A 23,811-nucleotide genomic window follows, 5' to 3' on the forward strand; every position below is an offset into this window, starting at 1 on the left:
CTGATTGAGAGCAATCACCCTCAACTGAACTGCACTCACTAAGTAGGGGGCAAGGGTGCCAAAGCCCAGTGGAGAGGAGAGTGGGTGGGGACAGGTACTGGTACCTGGTGGTGTGGTATTTGTCTAAAGAATCCTGGACACCATTTTACCCTTCCCGTCTCCATTGTTTAATGACAGAGCTGGTTAGACTCAGTTGGGAGTCTTTTGTTTTGTTATGGAACACTAAAGCTGAAATCCGTGATAACCAAGTCCAAGTGTTAAGCCTTAGAATTTTCCATCTGGCAGCTTATGGACAACATACGTCAACAACACCTGAAATCGCAAAAACCACCATGGACCACATGTGACCTCCTCCTTTCTCTGGATCTGTTCAAGGAATGTCAGAGAGTCTGGATCTCGTATACCATTCCAAACAAGCACAAGATTACAGACCCAACAAGCCACTCTCCTGGTTTCAACCTATCATGCAGACTTTGAATCCCACTGAATCGTGCCTGAACATACCATGGAAGATGTGTCCACTGATGCACAAATGGAAAATCAGAATCCCCTTTGTTCGACTGTGGTGAGAACATCCAAACCATCGAACACATCATAACTGTGCCCCAAATATGGGTTCAAAGGTGAAATGGATAATATCCACAGTGTTACAGGCGAGGCCTTGAAATGTCTTACAGACCTACAACTGAATTTATAGAATGTTGCTCTGCAGATGCCATATGCAAGAGAGAGAGAGGTGATTTATTCGTCATCCGGCCCCTACGTGGGACATCAATCTGGTCCTATCTAGACTCATGGGTGCCCCCTTCGAGCCGATGGCCACCTGCTCGCTGTACCTTTCCTGGAAAACTGCTTTCTTCATTGCTATGACATCAGCGAGACGAGTGTCGGAACTTCGGGCCCTCACATTGGACCCACCGTATATGGTGTTCCATAAGGACAAGGTACAGCTGCGACCACACCCCGCCTTCCTCCCTAAGGTGGTGTCTGCCTTCCATGTCAACCAAGACATCTTCCTCCCAGTCTTCTTTCCGAAGCTGCATGCTTCTCGACGAGAGCAACAGCTACATTCCCTAGATGTTCATAGGGCTCTTGGCTTTTACATCCAACAAACAAAACCTTTTAGGAAGACGTCCCAGCTGTTCATAGCGGTGGCAGACCGGATGAAGGGCCTCCCAATCTCTTCACAGTAAATCTTGTCTTGGATTACATCATGCATTCGTGCGTGCTATGACTTGGCTGGTGTCCCAACTACCCGCCTCACTGCCCATTCTACTCAGGCTCAAGCTTCGTCCTCCGCCTTTCTGGCTCATGTGTCCATACAGGAGATCTGTAGGGCAGCAACTTGGTCATCCGTGCATACCTTCGCTTCCCACTATGTGATAGTGCAGCAGTTCAGGGATGATGCAGCATTTGGTTCAGCGGTCCTTCACTCCAGGACATCTCACTCGGACCCCACTACCTATGTAAGGCTTGGGAGTCACCTAATTGGAATCGATATGAGCAAGCACTCGAAGAAGACAAGATGGTTACTCACCTTTGTAACTGTTGTTCTTCGAGATGTATTGCTCATATCCATTCCAAACCCGTCCTCCTTCCCCACTATCGGAGTAGCCGGCAAGAAGGAACTGAGGGGCTCTGGGTCAGCAGGGGCATATATCCGGCACCATAAGGGCACCACTCCAGGGGGTGCCTCAGACCCATCCCCGGGTCAGCGTTGCCCATCATCCGCACCATTCAGGCTAATGCCAAGACAATATGGCAGACCCCTGCCTCTATCCCACCTACTGTCAGAGGGGTGGAGAGGAAATACTTTGCTCCCTTTAAGAAGTATGAATACTTCTATACTCACCCTCAGCCCTGTTCACTGGTGATGTCCTCAGTGAACGCAAGGGAACAGCATGGTCAACAGGCTGCAGTGCTGTGGGAGCGGTGCCGGGAGCGGCTTCTCGAGCAGGATCGGCGCTCTGACCGGTGCCGGGAGCAGCGTCGGGAGTCTGAACGGTACCGAGGTCCAGGGCGGTGCCACGAGGCAGAACGGTACCGTAAGTATGACCAGTGCCGTGATAGAGAATGGTGCCGGGACTGCGAGCGATGCTGGGACCTACTCCTAGATCGGGAGCGGTGCCGAGAGTCCACGCTCGGAGATGGTGGACGTAATAGGGCCGGCTTGCCCCTAGACTGCACCGCATGGGTGGGATGCGGTACTGTACTCTGATTCAGTGCTTCTTCTGTAAGGGTAACGAGGTCCTTCGCCGTCGCAAATGTCTCCGGCGTCGATGGAAGACGGGGCTCAACCACGGTGCGGGTCGGGGAGCCAGTCCGCGCCGGACTCAACGGCTCTTCTGCCAGTGCCGGAGTCAACGTTGCCGATATCGGCGCCTGTATCCTCGGTCGCTGTGGTCCCGGACGTGCATCCGAGGTTGGTAAGGGGGGTGCCGGTGCCTGTTGTTCCAAAGTCTCTTCTGACCTAGGGACAGGGACCGGCTCCGAGGTGCTTGCGGTGGATGTGGTACCGGCGAAGGCCGGTGCCGTGGGACTCTATCCGCGTCTCCTCGCAGTGCAGTACTGGAAGTCGCCACCGGAGCACTGCGCACTGAGGCACTCTGTGCCTGAACTTGACGTGCCGAAGGAGGATCTGGGCTGAGGGCTGCCTCCATAAGGAGCTGTTTGAGTCTAAAGCTCCGCTCCTTTTTGATTCAAGGCCTGAAAGCCTTAAATATCTTGCACTTTTCGGTCTGGTGAGACTCCCCGAGGCACTTTAAACAAGAGTCGTGGGGATCTCCCATTGGCATAGGCTTCGAACAGGCTGAGCAAGGCTTAAAGCCCGGAGCCTTGGGCATGAGCCCAGGTGTCACGCCGTGAGGAAGGGAGGGACCCCTTCCAACCCGCTAACTTCACTTATAAATTGAAATCTATAACTAACAACTACTGTATTACACTAAATCTATAACTATATAACTACAACAGTACAGAAAAGAAAAGTTAATAAAAAGGGGGAAAGAACCCAGTATTAATTTAGGGAAATAGCACAAGCATGATTTGCAAGCATATGACCAAACACCCACCTCAGAGTATGCTGGGCAGTGTGCTTTGCCTCACTTTGTGGTGCAAAAGTCCAACAAACACATGTTCCTTTAACATGCGACTCCCCCCTCTCTCCACTGCACCCCACTCACAGTTGTTGTCCTTGGTCAGCAAAGACCCAGAGTTCAGAAGTGCGTTTGTGTGAGTTCACCTCCCACTCCTATGGTGATGGTGGGGAGAGAGGGGTCAAGTCTTGCCTCAGCTCGCTCTGCGTTGCTGCCTGCTGTTGCCACCTCTGTCATTCACTCTGCTTCTGGCTGCTGTGTTGTCTGCCACTCTGCTGCTGTGCTGTTGGCCAGTGCCTGCATCATTGTTTGCTGCACCGCTGGCTGTTGCATCATCAATCACTCCACAGCTTTGCCGCTGGCTGCTGCATCATCATTCACACCACCTGTGCATCACTCTACTTCAACCTCTGCGATGTCTTGAGGTCCCACCACCTAACACAGCTCTCAGTGATTTCAGCAGTTAATAGGGGAGCCTCACTAATTGGGCAGTGTCACGGGGTCCACTAAGCACACGTGGCATCTTCCTCCTGGCCATCCTGGTGATTAGCTCTGCCAGATGCTGTGCCCTCCTCAGTGGTCTCTCTACTCATCTTCTCTCAGTCTGCAGCCTCTCTCGCTCTCTGGCCAAGTCACTATTTTCCTCCCATTCTGGGGAAATCGCATTCCTTTCAGACCAGCTGTCTGACTGACGTCTCAAACACCCTGTGCTACTGGTAGGGGAACCCAAGACTTCCTTCTATACTGGGTTCCATCCCAAGGACCCTATAACATGCAGCCCAGGCCTCTATTGTCCTAGCCCTTGCTGCTGTTTCCCTGGGCTACTTTCTACATCACTGTCTCCCCTCTCTCTTTGGGTTTGCCAGCCCACTCAACTCCTCTAAGGGTATGTCTACACTACGAAATTAGTTCGAATTTATAGAAGCCGGTTTTATTGAAATCGGTTGTATACAGCTGATTGTGTGTGTCCACACAATAAAATGCTCTAGGTGCTCTAGTCGGCGGACCGCGTCCACAGTACAAGGCTAGCGTCGACTTCCGGAGCATTGCACTATGGGTAGCTATCCCACAGCTATCCCACAGTTCCCGCAGTCTCCGCCGCCCCTTGGAATTCTGGGTTGAGATCCCAATGCCCGGATGATGCAAAACAGTGTCGCGGGCGGTTCTGGGTACATGTCGTCAGGCCCCTCCCTCCCCCGTCACAGCAACGGCAGACAATAGATTCGCGCCTTTTTACCTGGGTTACCTGTGCAGACAACATGGAGCCCGCTCAGCTGAGCTCACCGTCACCATATGTCCTCTGGGTGCCGGCAGACGTGGGACTGCATTGCTACACAGCAGCAGCTGCTAACTGCCTTTTGGCGGTAGACGGTGTAGCATGAGTGATAGCCGTGGGGCTGGCAGCCGTAGGGCTGCATTGCACCAGCCCCTTGCCAGGCGATGGTATATTATGACTGGTACCCATCGTCGTCGTACTGGTGTGGCTGTCAATCATGGCCACCTGGGCAGACATGCTACTGTTTCGATGATGATGGTTACCAGTCGTAATATACTATTTCCTGCCAATTGCCCAGTATTGTCTGCTAAGCACCCAGAAGAGGCCGAGGGCGATGCTGGGTGCTGGCGGACGTGGGGCTGGCAGACGTGGGGCTGCATTGCTACACAGCAGCAGCCCCTTGCCTTTTGGCAGATGATGGTATATTATGATTGGTATCCATCATCATCGTACTGGAGAGGCTATCACTCATGCTGCACCGTCGGCTGCCAGCTTAAGATGTAAAAAATAGATTTGTTCTGTATTCATTTGCTTCCCCTTCCTCCGTGAAATCAATGGCCTGCTAAGCCCACGGTTTTCAGTTTAATCTTTGGGGGGACCATTCTGTGTGACAGTTGTTTGTGTTTCTCCCTGTTCCTGTACCTGTACGCCATGTCGTCACTCGGCCCTCCCTCCCTCCCGCCCTCCCTCCTTCTCCTGGTCCATCAGATACTACTTTCGCGCCTTTTTTCAGACCAGGCGCCATAGCTAGCACTGGGATCATGGAGCCCGATCAGATCACCGCGGCAATTATGAGCACTATGAACACCACGCGCATTGTCCTGGAGTATATGCAGAGCCAGGACATGCCAAGGCGAAACCCGGACCAGGCGAGGAGGCGATTGCAGCGCGGCGACGAGAGTGATGAGGAAATTGACATGGACATAGACCTCTCACAAGGCACAGGCCCCAGCAATGTGGAAATCATGGTGTCACTGGGGCAGGTTCATGCCGTGGACCGCCGATTCTGGGCCCGGGAAACAAGCACAGACTGGTGGGACCGCATCGTGCTGCAGGTATGGGACGATTCCCAGTGGCTGCGAAACTTTCGCATGCGTAAGGGCACTTTCATGGAACTTTGTGACTTGCTTTCCCCTGCCCTGAAACGCCAGGATACCAAGATGAGAGCAGCCTTCAGAGTTGAGAAGCGAGTGGCGATAGCCCTGTGGAAGCTTGCAACGCCAGACAGCTACTGGTCAGTCGGGAATCAATTTGGAGTGGGCAAATCTACGGTGGGGGCTGCTGTGATCCAATTTGCCAGGGCAATGAAAAACCTGGTGATAGCAAGGGTAGTGACTCTGGGCAATGTGCAGTCAATAGTGGATGGTTTTGCTGAAATGGGATTCCCAAACTGTGGCGGGGCCATAGACGGAACCCATATCCCTATCTTGTCACCGGAGCACCAAGCCACCGACTACGTAAACCGCAAGGGGTACTTTTCAATGCTGCTGCAAGCCCTGGTGGATCACAAGGGACGTTTCACCAACATCAACGTGGGATGGCCGGGAAAGGTACATGATGCTCGTGTCTTCAGGAACTCTGCTCTGTTTCGAAAGCTGGAGGAAGGGACTTTCTTCCCGGACCAGAAAGTGACCGTTGGGGATGTTGAAATGCCTATCGTGATCCTTGGGGACCCAGCCTACCCCTTAATGCCATGGCTCATGAAGCCGTACACAGGCAGCCTGGACAGTAGTCAGGACCTGTTCAACTACAGGCTGAGCAAGTGCCGAATGGTGGTGGAATGTGCATTTGGACGTTTAAAAGCGTGCTGGCGCAGCTTACTGACTCGATCAGACCTCAGCGAAAAGAATATCCCCATTGTTATTGCTGCTTGCTGTGCGCTCCACAATATCTGTGAGAGTAAGGGGGAGACATTTATGGCGGGGTGGGAGGTTGAGGCAACTCGCCTGGCCGCTGATTACGCGCAGCCAGACACCAGGGCGGTTAGAGGAGCACAGCAGGGCGCGGTGCGCATCAGAGAAGCTTTGAAAACGAGTTTTGTGACTGGCCAGGCTACTGTGTGAAACTTCTGTTTGTTTCTCCTTGATGAACCCTCCAACCCCCCCCCCCCGACCCGGTTCACTCTACTTCCCTGTAAACCAACCACCCCACCCCACCCTCCCCTCCCGCTTGCAGAGGCAATAAAGTCATTGTTTTTTCACATTCATGCATTCTTTATTAGTTCCTCACAGAAGTAGGGGGATAATTGCCAAGGTAGCCTGGGATGGGTGGGGGAGGAGGGATGGAAAAGGACACACTGCATTTTAAAACTTTAACTCTTATTGAAGGCCAGCCTTCTGATGCTTGGGCGATCATCTGGGGTGGAGTGACTGGGTGGACGGAGGCCCCCGCACCGTGTTCTTGGGCGTCTTGGTGAGGAGGCTATGGAACTTGGGGAGGAGGGCTGTTGGTTACACAGGGGCTGTAGCGGCGGTCTCTGCTCCTGCTGCCTTTCCTGCAACTCAACCATACGTTCGAGCATATCAGTTTGATGCTCCAGCAGACGGAGCATTGCCTCTTGCCGTCTGTCTGCAAGCTGACGCCACCTATCGTCTTCAACCCGCCACTTGCTCTGTTCATCCCGCGATTCAGCCCGCCACCTCTCCTCTCGTTCATATTGGGCTTTTCTCATCTCCGACATTGACTGCCTCCACGCATTCTGCTGTGCTCTATCAGCGTGGGAGGACATCTGCAGCTCCGTGAACATATCGTCCCTCGTCCTACGTTTTCTCTTTCTAATGTTCACTAGCCTCTGCGAAGGAGAAACATTTGCAGCTGGTGGAGGAGAAGGGAGAGGTGGTTAAAAAAGACACATTTTAGAGAACAATGGGTACACTCTTTCATTACAAGGTCGCATATTTCGGCTTGCAGGCAGCCATGGTAGGCCACAGTGTTTTGGCTTTTTTAACCTTCTTAACATGCGGGAAAGGTTGCAAACAGCAGCGCATTTCCCATATCAAGGATGAATTGGGCTGTCCATTTAAAATGGGGTTTCAATGTAAAAGGAGGGGGCTGCGGTTTCCCGGTTAACATGCGGCACAAACACAAATAACCTCCTCTCCCCCCCCCCCCCACACATGATTCTCTGGGATGATCACTTCACCCCTCCCCCCACCGCGTGGTTAACAGCGGGGAACATTTCTGTTCAGAAGAGCAGGAACGGGCGCCTCTGAATGTCCCCCTTAATAAAATCACCCCATTTCAACCAGGAGAGCTTTCTGGAGATGTCCCTGGAGGATTTCCGCTCCATCCCCATACACGTTAACAGACTTTTCCATTAGATGTACTGGCCGCGATTGCCAGGGCAAATTAATCATTAAACACGCTTGCTTTTTTTTTGTAATGTTTACAAATAGTTACAAAGTTACACTCACCAGAGGTCTCCTGTGTGCCCTGAGGGTCTTGGGTGAGTTCGGGGGTTACTGGTTCCAGGTCCAGGGTCACAAACATATCCTGGCTGTTGGGGAAACCGGTTTCTCCGCTTCCTTGCTGCTGTGAGCTACCTACAGTACCTCCATCGTCATCTTCCTCGTTCCCCGAACCGTCTTCCCTGTGTGTTTCTCCAGTGAGAGAGTCATAGCACACGGTTGGGGTAGTGGTGGCTGCACCCCCTAGGATCGCATGCAGCTCCGCGTAGTAGCGGCAAGTTTGCGGCTCTGCCCCGGACCTTCCGTTTGCTTCTCTGGCTTTGTGGTAAGCTTGCCGTAGCTCCTTAATTTTCATGCGGCACTGCTGTGTGTCCCTGTTATGGCCTCGGTCCTTCATGGCCTTGGAGATCTTTTCTAATACTTTGCCATTTCTTTTACTGCTACGGAGTTCAGCTATCACTGCTTCATCTCCCCAAATGGCGAGCAGATCTCGTACCTCCCGTTCGGTCCATGCTGGAGCTCTTTTGCGATCCTGGGACTCCATCACGGTTACCTGTGCTGATGAGCTCTGCGTGGTCACCTGTGCTCTCCACGCTGAGCAAACAGGAAATGAAATTCAAACATTCGCGGGTCTTTTCCTGTCTACCTGGTCAGTGCATCTGAGTTGAGAGTGCTGTCCAGAGCGGTCACAATGAAGCACTGTGGGATAGCTCCCGGAGGCCAATAACGTCGATTTCCGTCCACACTACCCCAATTCAGACCCGCAAAGGCCGGTTTTATTGCTAATCCCTTCGTCGGAGGTGGTGTAAAGAAACCGGTTTAAAGGACCCTTTAAGTTGAAAGAAAGGGCTTCGTTGTGTGGACGTGTCCAGGCTTAATTCGGTTTAACGCTGCTAAAGTCGACCTAAACTCGTAGTGTAGACCAGGCGTAAGGGAGTGACTGCGGACTCCTTCTCTGGAGCCCCCCCCTTTGCTACTTGCAGCTTGCGGGCTTTAAACAGACCCCTCCTGTTCCTGCCCAGTTGAGCCTGCTACTAATTAGTGGCCTGCTTGTAGCCTACATTTCTCCCCAGCTTGCTGCTTAATTGGTTAATTAGGCCTGCCTGGCCTAATTTACCCTATCAGGGCCAGTGTGGGAAATAAACCCCATCACAGGCAGGCTAGTCAGTCTCTCTTTCATTGGAGACCCTGCCTCCGAGTGGAAAATTGCTGTGTGGTCTCTGATGCATTTAAGTTCTTGTGCTGTGGCTATATCTTGATGGAGAGTTGGAGGTTTGGTGTTTGCTAATACAGAAAGCCATGTAGTAGTGTTGATTTTAAAAGTTCCCATGAGGGTTCACATAGTTTGATTTAGCTGCCTATCCACAAGTTGGGTATGGCAGCTTCTTGTCCACGCAAGTGCACAGTACTCTGCAACGAGTATGCCAGGGCCAAGGCAAATGTTTGTAGCACTGGGACAGTTGATCCCTACTAAGTTTTGAATAATGTTGATGCAAGTCTTCACTTTTAGAAGCTACTTTCTTGAGGTGGTCATGAAAGGTCAGTGTGTGGTCAAGAGTAATACTTGGCTTTGGGTCATAATGAACAGTGTCACCAGAAAACTCGACCGAATGTTTTGTGCAATTCTATTGTCAAGGTGGAAAGTAGGGACTACTGATTAACTTGGATTTTTTCTCAGCTACCACTTTTGGAATAGTCTGCCATGATCTTAAGTTTAGATGTAGGGGTCACTTCAAGTTCTTTAGTTATGAGCATGAGTTGCGAGTACCAGATCATCAGCATACACAATCATTTCAGGCATAGCGCCTATATAGACATTGAAGAGTGTTGCAGTGAGTACAGAGCTTTTGTGGTAGCCCATTATTCAAAGTGTGTAGCTTTCTGGTTTGACTTCTGAGGTATAGGTATAGGAGTAGGTGCAAGCAAACAATATGGCTTTTTACATTTAGCTATATTAAATGTACACATCTAGGAACAAACAGCGTAGGCCATACTTACAGGATGGGAGACTTTATCCTGGGAAGCAGTGTCTCTGAAAAAGATTTGGGGGTCATGGTGGATAATCTGCTGAACATGAGCTACCAACTTGTGATGCTGTGACCAAAAGAGCTAATGCAAACCTGGGATGCATAAACAGAGGAATCTCAAGTATGAGTAGAGAGGTTCTTCTTCGAGTGCTTGCTCATATCGATTCCAATTAGGTGTGCGCGCGCTGCGTGCACGATCGTCAGAGAATTTTCTACCCTAGCAACACCCAATGGGTCGGCTGTGGAGCCCCCTGGAGTGGCGCCTTCATGGCGCTGGATATATACCCCAGCCGATCCAGCGTCCCCTCAGTTCCTTCTTACCGCCCGTGACGGTTGTTGGAACTGTGGAGCGCGGCATAGCTGTTCTCCACTCTCCCTAGCTTTATTCGTTAGTTCTTGTAGATAGTTAAGTGTATTCTTACATTAGTAGTTTGTAGTTAATAGTTTGAAGAGTAGTTATAGATAGTTGTAAGTAGTTAGCGGGGGTTAAGGGGGCTATTATCCCCCCCCCCGGCGCACAGCCAGGCTCATGCCCAAGGCTCCTGGCTTTAAGCCATGCGCGACCTGTGCTAAGCCTATGCCAACGGGAGACCCTCACGACTCTTGTCTGGAGTGTTTAGAGGAGTCTCACCAGACGGACAAGTGTAAGATCTGCAAGGCTTTCAGGCCCAGGACCAAAAAGGAACGGGACTTTAGACTTCAGCAGCTCCTTATGGAGGCGGCACTTAGCCCAGATACTCCTTCGGCGCGCCAAGTTCCGGCACCGAGTGCCTCAGTGCGCAGTGCCCCAGCGGCATCCTCCGGTACTGCACCGCGAGCAGACGCAGATAAGGCCCCACGGCACCGTCCTCCCTCGGCACCACGTCCGCCGCAAGCCCCTCGGCGCCGGTCCCTGTCTCTGGGACATAAAAGACCCCACAAGACCAAGGACGCTGCCGTCCAACAGGCACCAGCTCCACCCGCACCGGTGGTAGAGCCGCGTCCGGCTTCGGAACGCCAGAGGGGGCAGGCTTCGTTAACACCATTGACTCCGGCACCGGGTGTAGGGCCGTTGAGTCTGGTGCGGACTGGCTCACCACCTCGTCCGGTGGTGGAGCCCTGTCTCCCTTCTACACCGGAGACTTTTGCTACGGCGAAAGACCTCATTGCCCTCACGGAGCTGGTGCCGTCTCAACCTGCGGCACCACATGCCCTTCGTTCTGTGCAATCCAGGGGCAAGCCTGCTCTGATACGCCTGCCATCTCCAAGCGTGGACTCGCGGCACTGCTCCTGGTCTCAGAGCAGGTCCTGGCACCGATCTTCATCTCTGCGCCGGTCATACTCGCAGCCCAGATCTTCCTCCTGGCACCGGTCTGCTTCTCAGCACCGATCTGAGCATCGGTACCGGTCGGAGTCCAGACACAGTTCTCGGCACTGGTATGAGCACTGCTCGCGTTCGCGAGGCCACTCCCGGCACCGAGTTTACAGATGGTCTTCGTCTTCCCGATCCGGATCCCGGTACTGACATGGCCATCAGCACCGTTCTCGGTCCCGGTACCATTCACCGGCACCGCGCAGAGACCGTTCGCCGGTGGACCGGCACCGCTCAGCACCATACCAGGATGAGTCCCTGCAACCGCGCTCGGCACCGCCCTGGCCCTCGAGATTGGTGTCTCGCTAGTCTGAAGGGGCTTTCTGTTCAGCATACCCTGCTCCGGGTCAGGCTGCAGACGACTTGGGTCATTGGCAGGAGGGGTCAGAGGACCTTAGGACCCTGCGCATTGGTCTTTCTGGACCTCATGGGCGTATCACCAAGCTCAAGGGTTTCCACCAGCGGCCTCTCGCTCGGCACACTCTGAGCTCAGGGTTCCTGAGGCCACCATCTCCCGTCCTACCCCAGGGGGCATGGAGGCTCCGGTGCCGACACCCACGCAGGCAGCCCCAGACCCCGGTGCAAGGGATCCTGCACATCAGGGACCCTTGGAGCCGGACCCTCATATGGATCCTTTACCCCCTGAGGCGGTGTCCTCATCTTCCCTGGATGAGGCGGTAGCGGGTACAACAGCCTCAGGTCCACCTCCAATAGACCTCCGTGCCCACCAAGACTTGTTGCGTAGGGTGGCACGAAATATGGACCTACAGGCTGAGGACATAGTGGAGGTGGAGGACCTGGTGGTGAGCATCCTTTCAGCTGATGCCCCATCCCGGGTGGCATTGCCCATTATCCGTACGATCCAGGCTAAAGCTAATGCCATATAGCAAACCCCGGCCTCCATCCCTCCCACTGCCAGAGGTGTAGAGAGGAAGTACTTTGTCCCCTCTAAAGACCATGAGTACCTCTATACACACCCTCCGCCGTGTTCACTGGTAGTCTCCTTAGTGAACGCTAGAGAACGCCATGGTCAGCAGGCAGCAGCGCCCAAATCGAAGGACGCTAAACGCTTCAATTTGTTTGGATGCAAGGTTTACTCAGCGGGGAGTCTGCAGCTCAGAGCCGCAAACCAACAGGCGCTCCTGAGTTGGTACAATTACAACTCATGGAATTCCATGGGTAAATTTAAAGAGTTGGTCCCCCAGGACTCGAGGGAGGAGTTCGGGGCCCTAGTGGAGGAAGGTAAAAAAGGTGGCTAGGACCTCCTTGCAGGCCTCCTTGGACATTGCGGACTCGGCCGCCAGGACACTAGCGTCTGGGATAGCCATGCGACGCGTCTCCTGGCTCCAGGTTTCGGGGTTACCGCCAGAACTGCAGCAGACCCTGCAAGATCTGCCGTTCGAAGGCCAGGGGTTGTTCTCGGACAAGATGGACTCTCGGTTGCAGAGCCTCAAGGACTCCAGAACCATCATGCGCTCCCTGGGGATGCATGTCCCAGGACCCCAGCGGAGGCCCTTTAGGCCCCAGCCACAAAGGTTCTACCCTCCTCCTCCTCATCTGAGACAGAACTTCCCCAGAAGGCGGAAACGAGGTGGTAGACGGAGGTCGACCGGCCCCCAACCTGGTCAGAACCAAGGCCCTCCTAGGCCACCTTCAGGACCTATGCAAAACTTTTGAAGGGGCGCCCGAGGACGGCGCGCCAGCCACTACCCAGGATCCATCTCCTTTCTTTCAGGATCGCCTCTCCCATTTCCACTGTGCTTGGTCCCTTATAACCTCGGATCGTTGGGTCCTCCGCACGGTGGAGAGGGGATACACTCTCCAGTTTTCTTCGTTCCCCCACCTCCCCTCCCACCTCCCCTCCCCGTCCCTCTTCAGGGACCCTTCTCACGAGCATCTCCTTACACAGGAGGTTTAGGGGCTCCTCTCTATGGGGGGCCATAGAGGAGGTTCCCCCAGAGTTAAGGGGCAGGGGGTTTTACTCCCGCTACTTCCTGATACCCAAATCAAAAGGGGGTCTGCGACCCATTTTAGACCTACGCGGACTCAACAAATTCATAGTAAAGTTTAAGTTCCGCATGGTCTCCTTGGGGACCATTATCCCTTCCCTGGATCCTGGAGACTGGTACGCTGCCCTCGACATGAAAGACGCATATTTTTATATAGCAATCTACCCCCCTCACAGGCGCTCCCTTCGATTTGTAGTAAACAATGAGCACTACCAATTTGCTGTCTTTCCCTTCGGCTTGGCCGCAGCTCCGAGAGAGTTCACCAAATATATGGCTGTAATGGCAGCATACCTTCGTCGACAAAGGATACAGGTGTTCCCATATCTAGACGACTGGCTGGTGCGTGGCTGCACCAGGGAGCAAGTTCGGATAATACTACAAGCATTCTACAAGTTAGGCATTCTACTTAACAAAGAAAAGTCCTCTCTGGAGCCAGCCCAGAGAATAGAGTTTATCGGGGCAGTTTTAGACTCCAGACTTGCCCGAGCTCTTCTGCCAGACACTCGGTTTCACACCATCGCAAACATCATCCACGGACTCCAGGTCTTCCCGATCACCACAGTAAGGACGTGCCTCGGCCTGTTGGGACACATGGCCTCTTGCACTTACATAACCAGGTATGCCAGACTTCGGCTTCGCCCGCTTCAGGCCTGGGTATCGTCAGTGTACCGTCCTTATCGGGACAGCCTAAACATGGTGGTCCCGGTTCCGGACTCGGTCTTGACCTCTCTCACCTGGTGGCTGGATCACAGGGTTTGTGCAGGAGTGCCGTTTCATGCCCCACAACCCTCCCTGCACCTGGTCACGGACACTTCATCTCTAGGTTGGGGCGCTCACCTTGGGGAGCACCATACCCAGGGCCTGTGGACCGCATCCCAACTAGCTCTGCACATCAATGTTCGAGACCTGATGGCGGTGCGCCTAGCCTGTCAGGCATTTCTCGGTCTCCTACATGGCCGTTGCGTGTCAGTCCTCAGAGACAACACCACGGCCATGTTCTACATCAACAAGCAAGGAGGAGCCCGGTCGTCTCTCCTATGCCAAGAGGCCATTCGACTCTGGGAGTTCTGCATTGCCCACTCGATACATCTAATGGCATCGTTCCTCCCTGGAGTCCAGAACACTCTAGCGGACCGTCTCAGCAGATCCTTCCAGTCGCACGAGTGGTCAATTTGCCCGGATATCATCCATTCCATCGTCCAGAGGTGGGAATTTCCCCAGGTCGACCTGTTTGCCTCACGAGCCAACAGGAAGTGCCACGTGTTCTGCTTCGTCCAAGGGCGATCTCCGGGCTCCCTGTCGGACGCTTTCCTCCTACCATGGAGAGACCAGCTGTTCTACGCTTTCCCTCCATTCCCGCTGGTCCACAGGGTGCTGCTCAAGCTACACAGAGACAAGGCATGTATGAATCTAGTCGCTCCAGCTTGGCCAAGACAGCACTGGTACACCACGCTTCTGGAGCTATCGGTACAAACTCCGATCACGCTTCCCTTGTGGCCAGACTTGATCTCTCAGGACCACGTCCGACTCAGTCACCCCGACCTGCAATCCCTCCACCTTACAGCGTAGATGCTCCATGGCTGAATCGGACAGGGCTACGATGCTCACATCCCGTGCAACAGATTCTGCTGGGAAGTAGAAAGCCCTCTACACTGACCACTTACTTAGCCAAGTGGAAACGGTTCTCCTGTTGGTGCGAGCAGCGGGCCACGCCCCCCCTTGCAGGCGTCTGTTCCTCTTATACTCGAATATCTCCTATCCCTGAAACAGCAGGGCTTGGCGATATCTTCAATCAGGGTTCACCTGGCCGCTATATTGGCGTTCCACCCAGGAGAACACGCTTCCTCAGTTTTCTCTAACCCGATGGTCATCAGATTCCTCATGGGCTTAGACCGGCTATACCCACAGCAACGCCAGCCCATTCTGGCATGGGATCTTAACCTGGTTCTCTCCAAGCTCACGGGGCCCCTGTTCGAGCCATTGGCTACCTGCTTACTCCTTTATCTATCTTGGAAGACAGCCTTCCTGGTAGCCATCACTTCAGCGAGGTGTGTTTCTGAAATCAGGGCACTCATGTCGGAGACCCCGTAGACAGTCTTCCATAAAGACAAGGTGCTGCTTCGCCCCCACCCTGCCTTTCTTCCCAAGGTAGTATCAGCTTTCCATGTGAACCAGGATATATTTCTCCCGGTCTTCTATCCTAAGCCTCACGCCACCCGTCAAGACCAGCGTATGCACTCCTTGGACGTACGCAGGGCCCTGGCTTTCTATATTGAGCGTACGAAACCATTTAGGAAGACGATGCAACTCTTCGTTGCAGTGGCCAACCAGATGAAAGGCTTACCGGTCTCCTCGCAGTGTCTCTCCTCTTGGATCACATCCTGCATTCGTGCTTGCTACGACCTGGCCGGTGCCCCGACGCCGCGCCTCACCGCCCACTCCATGAGGGCCCAAGCCTCCTCGACTGCCTTCCTGGCTCATGTCCCGATCCAGGACATTTGTAGAGCTGCGGTTTGGTCATCGGTCCACACCTTCGCCACTCACTATGCGCTTGTACAGCAGTCCAGAGACGATGCTGCATTCGGATCAGCAGTTTTGCACATAGTGATGTCTCACTCCGACCCCACTGCCTAGGTAAGACTTGGTAGTCACCTAATTGGAATCGATATGATCAAGCACTCGAAGAAGAAAAAATGGTTACTCACCTTTGTAACTGTTGTTCTTCGAGATGTGTTGCTCATATCCATTCCAAACCCACCCCACTTCCCCACTGTCGGAGTAGCCGGCAAGAAGGAACTGAGGGGACGCTGGGTCGGCTGGGGTATATATCCAGCGCCATGAAGGCGCCACTCCAGGGGGCTCCACAGCCGACCCACCGGGTGTTGCTAGGGTAGAAAATCTCCGACAATCGTGCACGCGGTGTGCGCACACCTAATTGGAATGGATATGAGCAACACATCTTGAAGAACAACAGTTACAAAGGTGAGTAACCGTTTTTTTTTTACCTTTGCATTTGGCCCTGGTGCTACCACTACTAGAATATTGTGTCCCGTTGTGGTTTCCACTATTCAAGAAGGATGTTATTAAATTGGTGAGGGTTCAGAGAAGAGCCACCAGGATGATTAGAGGATTAGAAAACATGCCTTATAGTGATAGACTCTAGGAGCTCAATCTGTTTAGCTTAACAAAGAGAAGGGTAAGAGGTGACTGGAGTACAGTCTATAAGTATCTGCATGGGGAACAAATATTTGAAAATGGTCTGTTCAATATAGCAGAGAAAGATCTAACATGATCCAATGGCTGGAAGTTGAAGCTAGACAAATGCAGCCAGAAAATGTGTACATTTTTAACAGTATGAGTAATTACCCATTGGTACAATTTACCAAGGGTTGTGGTGGATTCTCCATCACTGACCATTTTAAAATCAAGATTGGATGTTTTTCTAAAAGGTGTGCTCTAAGGATCGTTTTGAGGAAATTCTGTGGCTTATGTTATACAGAAGGTTAGGCTAGATGATCACATTGGTCCCTTCTGGCCTTGGAATCTGTGAACATTTAAAAACTCTCCTGTCATGGAACAGAAGACTAATTGGATTGATGCTACTTGAAGAGCTATATGATGTAATAAGAAGTAATTTTCCAGCTAATTCTGATGCCATTATTCATCATTCTGTTTTTAGTCAGTCTGTTTGAATTTATTATCTAGTTATGGTAAAGTACATAATCAATTTGTAATTATGAAAAATAAGTGGTGCAGTAACTTAATGTATGTATCCTTTGCTAACAGAGACCTTTATTACTGAAAGATAGTGGAGAATATGTATATTGTCTCAGAAGAAGCAGGAACAACCCTAAGGCTCCATATAATCCATACGATCTTCAAGTTGTCTCTGCAAATTCAGCTAGACATAATAAAGAATATTGGACCATTACTGCTTCATTTGTATCCAAGGTATCTATATAATAATTTCAGAATTTACATTCACAGCAGTAATTGTAACTCAGGAGTTTTGAAACTTTTTTGTAGAATGTATCCACCACACCTCCCATTTATGATCTTACAACATATCAGTGGAAATTACAGTACTTGCATATTTAAATCATACATTATGGCACTCAAACCCCTCTAATGTGTGCGCCACACATACAGATTGATGAGTTTGCTATTGGCTGCAAGTTAACAGACCTGGGTCATTTTTCTCAGGCAGAAGAGGCTTCTGCTTTTAGACCCAGAGTTCTGGGTTTGATCCCTGCTGTCAACGAGCCATTGAGGGGCATCACGTTACACTTATATTATATGAAAAAGTGGTATTGGGAAAGTATTTAAGGTGGATTTTTCAAAATTGATCAGCATTGGCCTATATTTGCTCCCTTTGAAGTCTCTGGTAAAACTCCCATTGATTTCAGTGGAAGCAGAACAACACTGAACAACATTAAGCCAACACTGAGCATTTTTGAAAATCTCACTCAGTATATTTTTATCTGCCTTTTAGTGATTTACAGCTGGAAATAAAGAGGGGGAGCCATTGCTGTATGACCAGTCAGCTGTCTATGGACCACAGTTTGGCTAAGGCCTATTAGAAAAAGAGCACTGCAATAATCTGTACAGTCTATTTCTGTGGTGCTGAACTTGATGGGAAACCTGGGTTATTTCCCCTTAGCTTGAAAGGTCTCCTTTAGCACAAGTACTAGTAACTTGTAGTATGGAAAGATAGACTGAATGACTTAATAGGTTATGAGTCACTGTCCCTATGGATGCTCCACTTCAGGTGTGTGCATGTCCATGCGCTTTCAATCAGAGATTCTTGTCAGCAATATCTGTCGGTCTGTGCCTGTACCCTATACATTCTCATACTCTGGTACAAGAATATACAGGGAGGGAAGGATCTGCCACCGCCTCCCTCCTACCTTCACCTGACACTTCACCTGGTACTGACACCTATAGCTCCTCCACTGGAGCTAGATGATATTGCCTCGGACATTTCCATCCAGGTTTCCACCACTTTCCCGTTCAGCCTTCCTCCTTTAAGGTATATCCCAAGGACGAGACCCCAGAAACCAGTCGATGACTGACTTGTCAACCTTGACAGGAACATCCTTGGGGCCCCACTCCTTTTCCTTATGCCCCCACAGCATTTTTCTTTTTGGACACCTTGTGCTCCTTATGGTGGCCAATTCTATAAGGTGCCCTCATGCAAGAGGACCTACCAAATCAACAGCCACTGGCACCTCAGGATTCTCTTCCCAGGAAGAGAGACTTTCATCTAACACATCTTCTTCCTCACCAGACAAGAAGGTTATGCCCCTACCCCCATTCTCCATGGGTGACTTCAAGATCTTACAGAAGTTAGGAAAAGAATCTTAGAGGCCTTGTGGAACCCCTTGAAGGAAATACAAGTACAGTGCTCCCGGGTAGATATTTTGCGTATCTCCTCTCAGAGCAAGATTGCCTTGCCTGTTAGTGATGCTTTACTTACTATCATGAGCCTGTAAGATAAGGGAAACACAGGCAACCATTCCGCCCACATGCTGACAAAAAGTACTATGCATTGGCCATGGATTTGGAGTATTTTTCTCCCATCCCACACCTAACTCTTTGGTAGTTGATACCGTTAATGAAAGGAATAGGTGTTGTTGGTCCAGATCGACCCCCTCCAATAAAGAACTTAAGTGCCTGGACCGTCTCAGTTGCAAAAGCTATATTCTTCAACTGCTCTATAATTTAAGATTGCCAGTTATTATGCCTTTATGGTGAAATATGACTTTATGAATTACAGCAAATTCTCACATTTTATTGAATTGCCTCAAGACCAGAAGGAATAGTTTCAGACTCTCATTACTGAAGGCCAGATGATTGCCAGATGTTCCCTGTAGACTCTTCTTGATGTGGCAGACATAGCCTTGTGTTTTATGGGAACTCTGTGGCAACCTCTTATGTCAAAAGACCTACTGATCTCTTTGGTATTGGACTACATACTATTGTCCTGTCCTATTAAATTGGTGTGAGGAACCTTTGAAAATCTGGAAGGGAGTATCCTTCTTTCCAGCATTGCCAGCAATACACTGGCTCACTAGGCTGGGGTACAGTGTAAATTTAAACTAACTAGGGACTGAAAGATTGAGTGCTTGTGAAACCAGATAACAGGGAAAATAAAGACTCTTGGGGGTTCTGGCTGGAAAAGAGACACTGACCTTATTCCATTTGCTTTAAGATTGCTTCCAGACCTGTAATGCATAACATTATGGATGGCCCTTTTTACACAATATTGGTAAAAGATGCCTATAATCAGGACTCACCATGAAGAATTCTGTTGTCCACCCAATCCTGAAGAGCCCATCACTAGATTCAGTCAACCTTGCCAACTACTACTTGTTGCAGTACTCCCTTTTTGAGGAAGCTAATATGAAAGATAGCGAATAGCAGTCCCAAAGTGCATCTGTCCACTGGCTGTGACCTTAATCTTTACCCAATCAGATATCAGTCCAGGATATGGAACTGAAATGATGCTGATGGATGATCTTCACGTTCTCATGGACAAGGAGCAATCATCTGCTCTCTTAGATCTCTTGTGTTTGATTCAGTTGATCATAGGATGCTGCTATCTAATCGGAAAGATGGGGTAGAAGTCAAAGGAAACCGTCTCAGTAGTTTGAATCCTTTCTTTGGGGCTTCTTTGGTGGTGAACAACTGTCGCTTTGCTTATCAGAATCCTTACATGTGGAGTGTACTGTAAGGCCCAATTCTCTCCCCTCTCCTATTCAATATTTACATGCAGTCACTAGAAGAAATTGACACGCAACGTGCTCAATTACCAACAAATATGCAAATAACAGCTCTGTTTATCCTTCACCAAGGCCCTGATTTAGCTAACCATCCCTAAAACTCACTGAAGTAAATTGGGATTAAGGACATGCTTTCCTATATAGAGATGGTCTTAAGCACATACATAAGTAATTTCTTGATTTGTGGCCACAGCATGCACATCATAATCACACAGCTATCCCAGGCTTTGAATAAGATAAAAACATGGATGAGGATGAACTGGTTGAAGTTAAACACAAGCAAAGTGAAGGTTATGATATATTGGTTGGCAGAGGATAATGAAATGAAAACCTTGCTGAAGAATTGGCTTGACCCATTGACATCGACACTAGTCAATATATATCCCCAAATAATCAAGAGAATCTGAATTCTAGACATCTTTATGGACTCCCCACTGATGCTGAACTCGTATAACACCAGCATTTCAAGGAAGTTTTGCAACTCAGCACCGGATATCCAACAAGTGTGAGTGTACAGAGGTAACTCTCAAAGAGCGACGATTATTGATGTCACCTCTTTCTTAGCAGAGGTCCTCACTGAGATGGTGCTTAGGTCCCTCTTCTGAGTTGATACAGTTAATTTATAACCCTGTATGAGTAGCTGAAATTGTTCCTTCCACTGTTCATTACTTTGCATGTATCACTATTGAACTCGGTCTGCACTCATGTTGCCCTTTCATCTGATTTGGTTAAATCATTTTGAAGTTCCTCACAATCTTCTATGGATTTGACTAACCTAAATAACTTTATCATCTGCAATTTTTGCTGTGCCACTGCTTGCTTCCCTTTACAGATCATTAGTAAATGTATTAAACAACACCGGACCTCCTACACAGCTTATTGTTGAGGGACTTTGTCAAAGACTTTTTGAAGAGCTAAATCAATTATGTCAATACAGTTCTGCTCTATTAGGATGTTAAAATAATTTTATAGATTAGTGGCACAATTTTCCTTTGCAGAAACTGTGCTGGTTAGACCTTTTTCATATCAGGCTCTTCCAGATATTTTATTCTATTTTTTATTGTTGAGTGTGCATCATTTCCCCCCCACACTTTGAACATTGAGTCAAGTTTAAGTGTTGGTCCTTCAGTATTCTGGGATAGAATACCTAAAAGATCTCCTTCAAGGACTCTGAGCTTCAGGAAGCTCTATCCTTACATGAAACCTTCAAACTACAAGAAACTCTGTACTTTTACTGTTTGAATAAACTGTAATGACCAATGTCCCTATACTGTGACTGTCTAATCTAGTGGCATTTCTAAAGCACCTATCACAGTAATGTCTAACTACTGTTTCCTGGTGCAGCTAGCAGAGATTGTTAATCATTATGAATTGTGTGGTGATGTTGGCTAGAAAGTGAAATGAGACCATCATACTCACTTTTAACTGGAATTTAATCAGGATTTTGACCTGAAGATCTCTTAATTAAAAAGTTTATTGTGCACTAATCCTCTCTGAAATGTAGCCTCACAATTACACAGGCACTATGAAGCAAGTTATTTGACATTACGATTGATTTCTCCCCCCCCCTTCCAAAAAAAATCATCTTCCAGTAAATATGATGGCAAGCCTTTAAAGCCTTATCACCACGTACACCTGTACCCCGATAGAACGCGGTCCTCGGGAGCCAAAAAATCTCACCGTGTTATAGGTGAGACCACGTTATATTGGGGTAGGGAGAGGAACCGCTTCCCGCCCCAGCTCACCTCCGCTCTGCCTCCACCTCCTCCCTGAGCGTGCTGCCGCCGCTCCGCTTCTCCCTCCCTTCCAGGCGTGCTGCGCCAATCAGTTGTTTGGCCTGGCAAGCCTGGGGGGGTGGGGGGGAGAAGCAGAGCTGCAGCGGCGCGCTCAGGGGAGGAGGCGGAGATGAGCTGGGGCGGGGAGCGGTTCCTCTCCCTACCCCGCTACTTGCTGCGGCCCTCCCCGGGGCTTTACTGCGTTATATCCGAATTTGCATTATATAGGACCGCATTATATCGGGGTAGAGGTGTATGTCATGAGGTATAAGATGGGTCAGACAGACAGATCCTCTTTCAAGTGTTGAAGTATCAGTTTAGTAAAAACTAATAGCATTTCACACAAAGACAGATCCTTATTATAGGATGAAACTTGATTGTCTTATCACTTTTTGCTGTGTAGATCACATTCTGCCCTTGACTAAAGCCCTGTATCTGTGACTTGATTCAAATTGCAGATAAAGCTATTTTTATGTTTTAAAAAGAATATAAGGAAGCAATCCAGGAACAGTTACATTGCCTGATGTCAAGACCTATTGGCTTTGTCTGACTCTGCATTAATTCTGGAACTGTTTCCTATGCATGCAGAAGGCAAACATAACAAAGTCAGCCTTGGTTTTTATGATTGTTTTTTAATATTCACAAGAACAGTTATGTCTTAGACTCCTGTCTTATTTTGGACTGTAAAGAAGAACTTAAGAACCATTCAGTTTATTGTAATTTAAACAAAATGATAGTTTTATGTCCTCGTCTGCCAACAAGCATCTTTTAGATCAGTTGTATACTGCAGTGCTTGAAAAAAAGTATTCTGCATTAAACAGTATGGACACTTTATATAAAAAAAGAGGTTGGTTCAAAAATGCTGGTTTGCTACTAATAGTATAACTTAGCAGTAATAAATACTGATTTGTTATATCCCTACATATAACTGATTGCAACAGAAAATATATTTTTATATAAATGTACTTTATTGGTGAAGCTGTTAATTATCTGTTTTCTCATACCTACTTAAGTTTATAATGAAATTAAATATGAGGAAAGAAAAATAGAACAGTTAATTTGCTACCTATAAACCTCCTGTACATTTTACTCTTTTTTTGAGTAGCATAGAAATCATGTGAATTGAAAGTCACAGTGCTAGAAACAGATGGTTATATATGTATTCCAGTCAACAAACAATGAAACACGCTGTTTCCATTTGTATGGGAATACAGAGAGAGGAAGAATATATTTGTGGAGTTGTAGAAAAAACAAAAACCTTTTGAAATGCAAAATTTTGGCTATCTGCAGTTAGCTCTGCTGGTAACAAGGTATGTTGCCATGTAGGACTCCTTGATTAATATCCAGCCTAATTTATTCTCTCACCTCAAACATGCAGGGTCTCAAAACATTCAGAAGTGCGGTACTACTCTTAGACACTGAGAAGGGCACACACTACATAATTTGTGAGCATCCTCTAGAGCCTGGAAGAAAGGATCTTCACAATCCCACTCAAGCATATCAGCTCTTTTGGCTGCTGTTTTTCTGTTTGCCTGCTATTGCCATGCAGCTGCTATTACTAACCAGATTTTGTTATTAGAGCAGTTAATAAAATGCCAGATTTACTGTGTAGTTAATAAACTATGTATTGCAATAGTGGAAACTCCATAATGTCTCAAACAAATGCTTCTTGAACTCCTGTTTAAGATGAAGTAATGACTATTTTTTATTTCATTTTTCTAGTTTTCTGTATTACACAAAGCAGAAGAAATGGAAATAATTCCTGTAATAGAATGGCTATGTGAAAGACAACTTTATTACATGATATGTAATTTTAATGTGTTTTCCAATGTCAGGTAAGAGAGAGAGAATTAATATATAAAAATAATATTGGAATATATTATAATCTAATAACTTGACAGTGCCTTTTTTAAAAAAGCTAATAATATCATGCCTGCAATAACACTGGTCTACAATTTTTGAGAAGTCGTCTGCTTCAGAGATAAAATACGCTATTTATTATGTATTTTGATGTGCTGAATTCAAATATGACAATTAAAATAACTGGCTACTGTTTCTAAGATATTTAAGTTTTTACATTTTATGTCTATGT

At 48.9% G+C, this 23,811-nt stretch overlaps 1 protein-coding gene across 1 annotated transcript in view; it reads left to right on the forward strand.

Annotated features, from left to right (window-relative positions):
- The window catches only part of DNAH14 (dynein axonemal heavy chain 14), a 468,480-nt gene that overhangs the window by 25,939 nt on the left and 418,730 nt on the right, over positions 1-23,811 (forward strand). Inside the window, 3 exon segments of the mRNA XM_054022851.1 lie at positions 16,949-17,115; positions 21,036-21,058; positions 23,464-23,554. Coding sequence (XP_053878826.1) covers positions 16,949-17,115; positions 21,036-21,058; positions 23,464-23,554 — 281 coding nt within the window.

The sequence above is a fragment of the Malaclemys terrapin genome, chromosome 3 (genome assembly GCF_027887155.1).
Source record: "Malaclemys terrapin pileata isolate rMalTer1 chromosome 3, rMalTer1.hap1, whole genome shotgun sequence".
In the NCBI taxonomy this organism is placed as follows: Eukaryota; Metazoa; Chordata; order Testudines; family Emydidae; genus Malaclemys; species Malaclemys terrapin.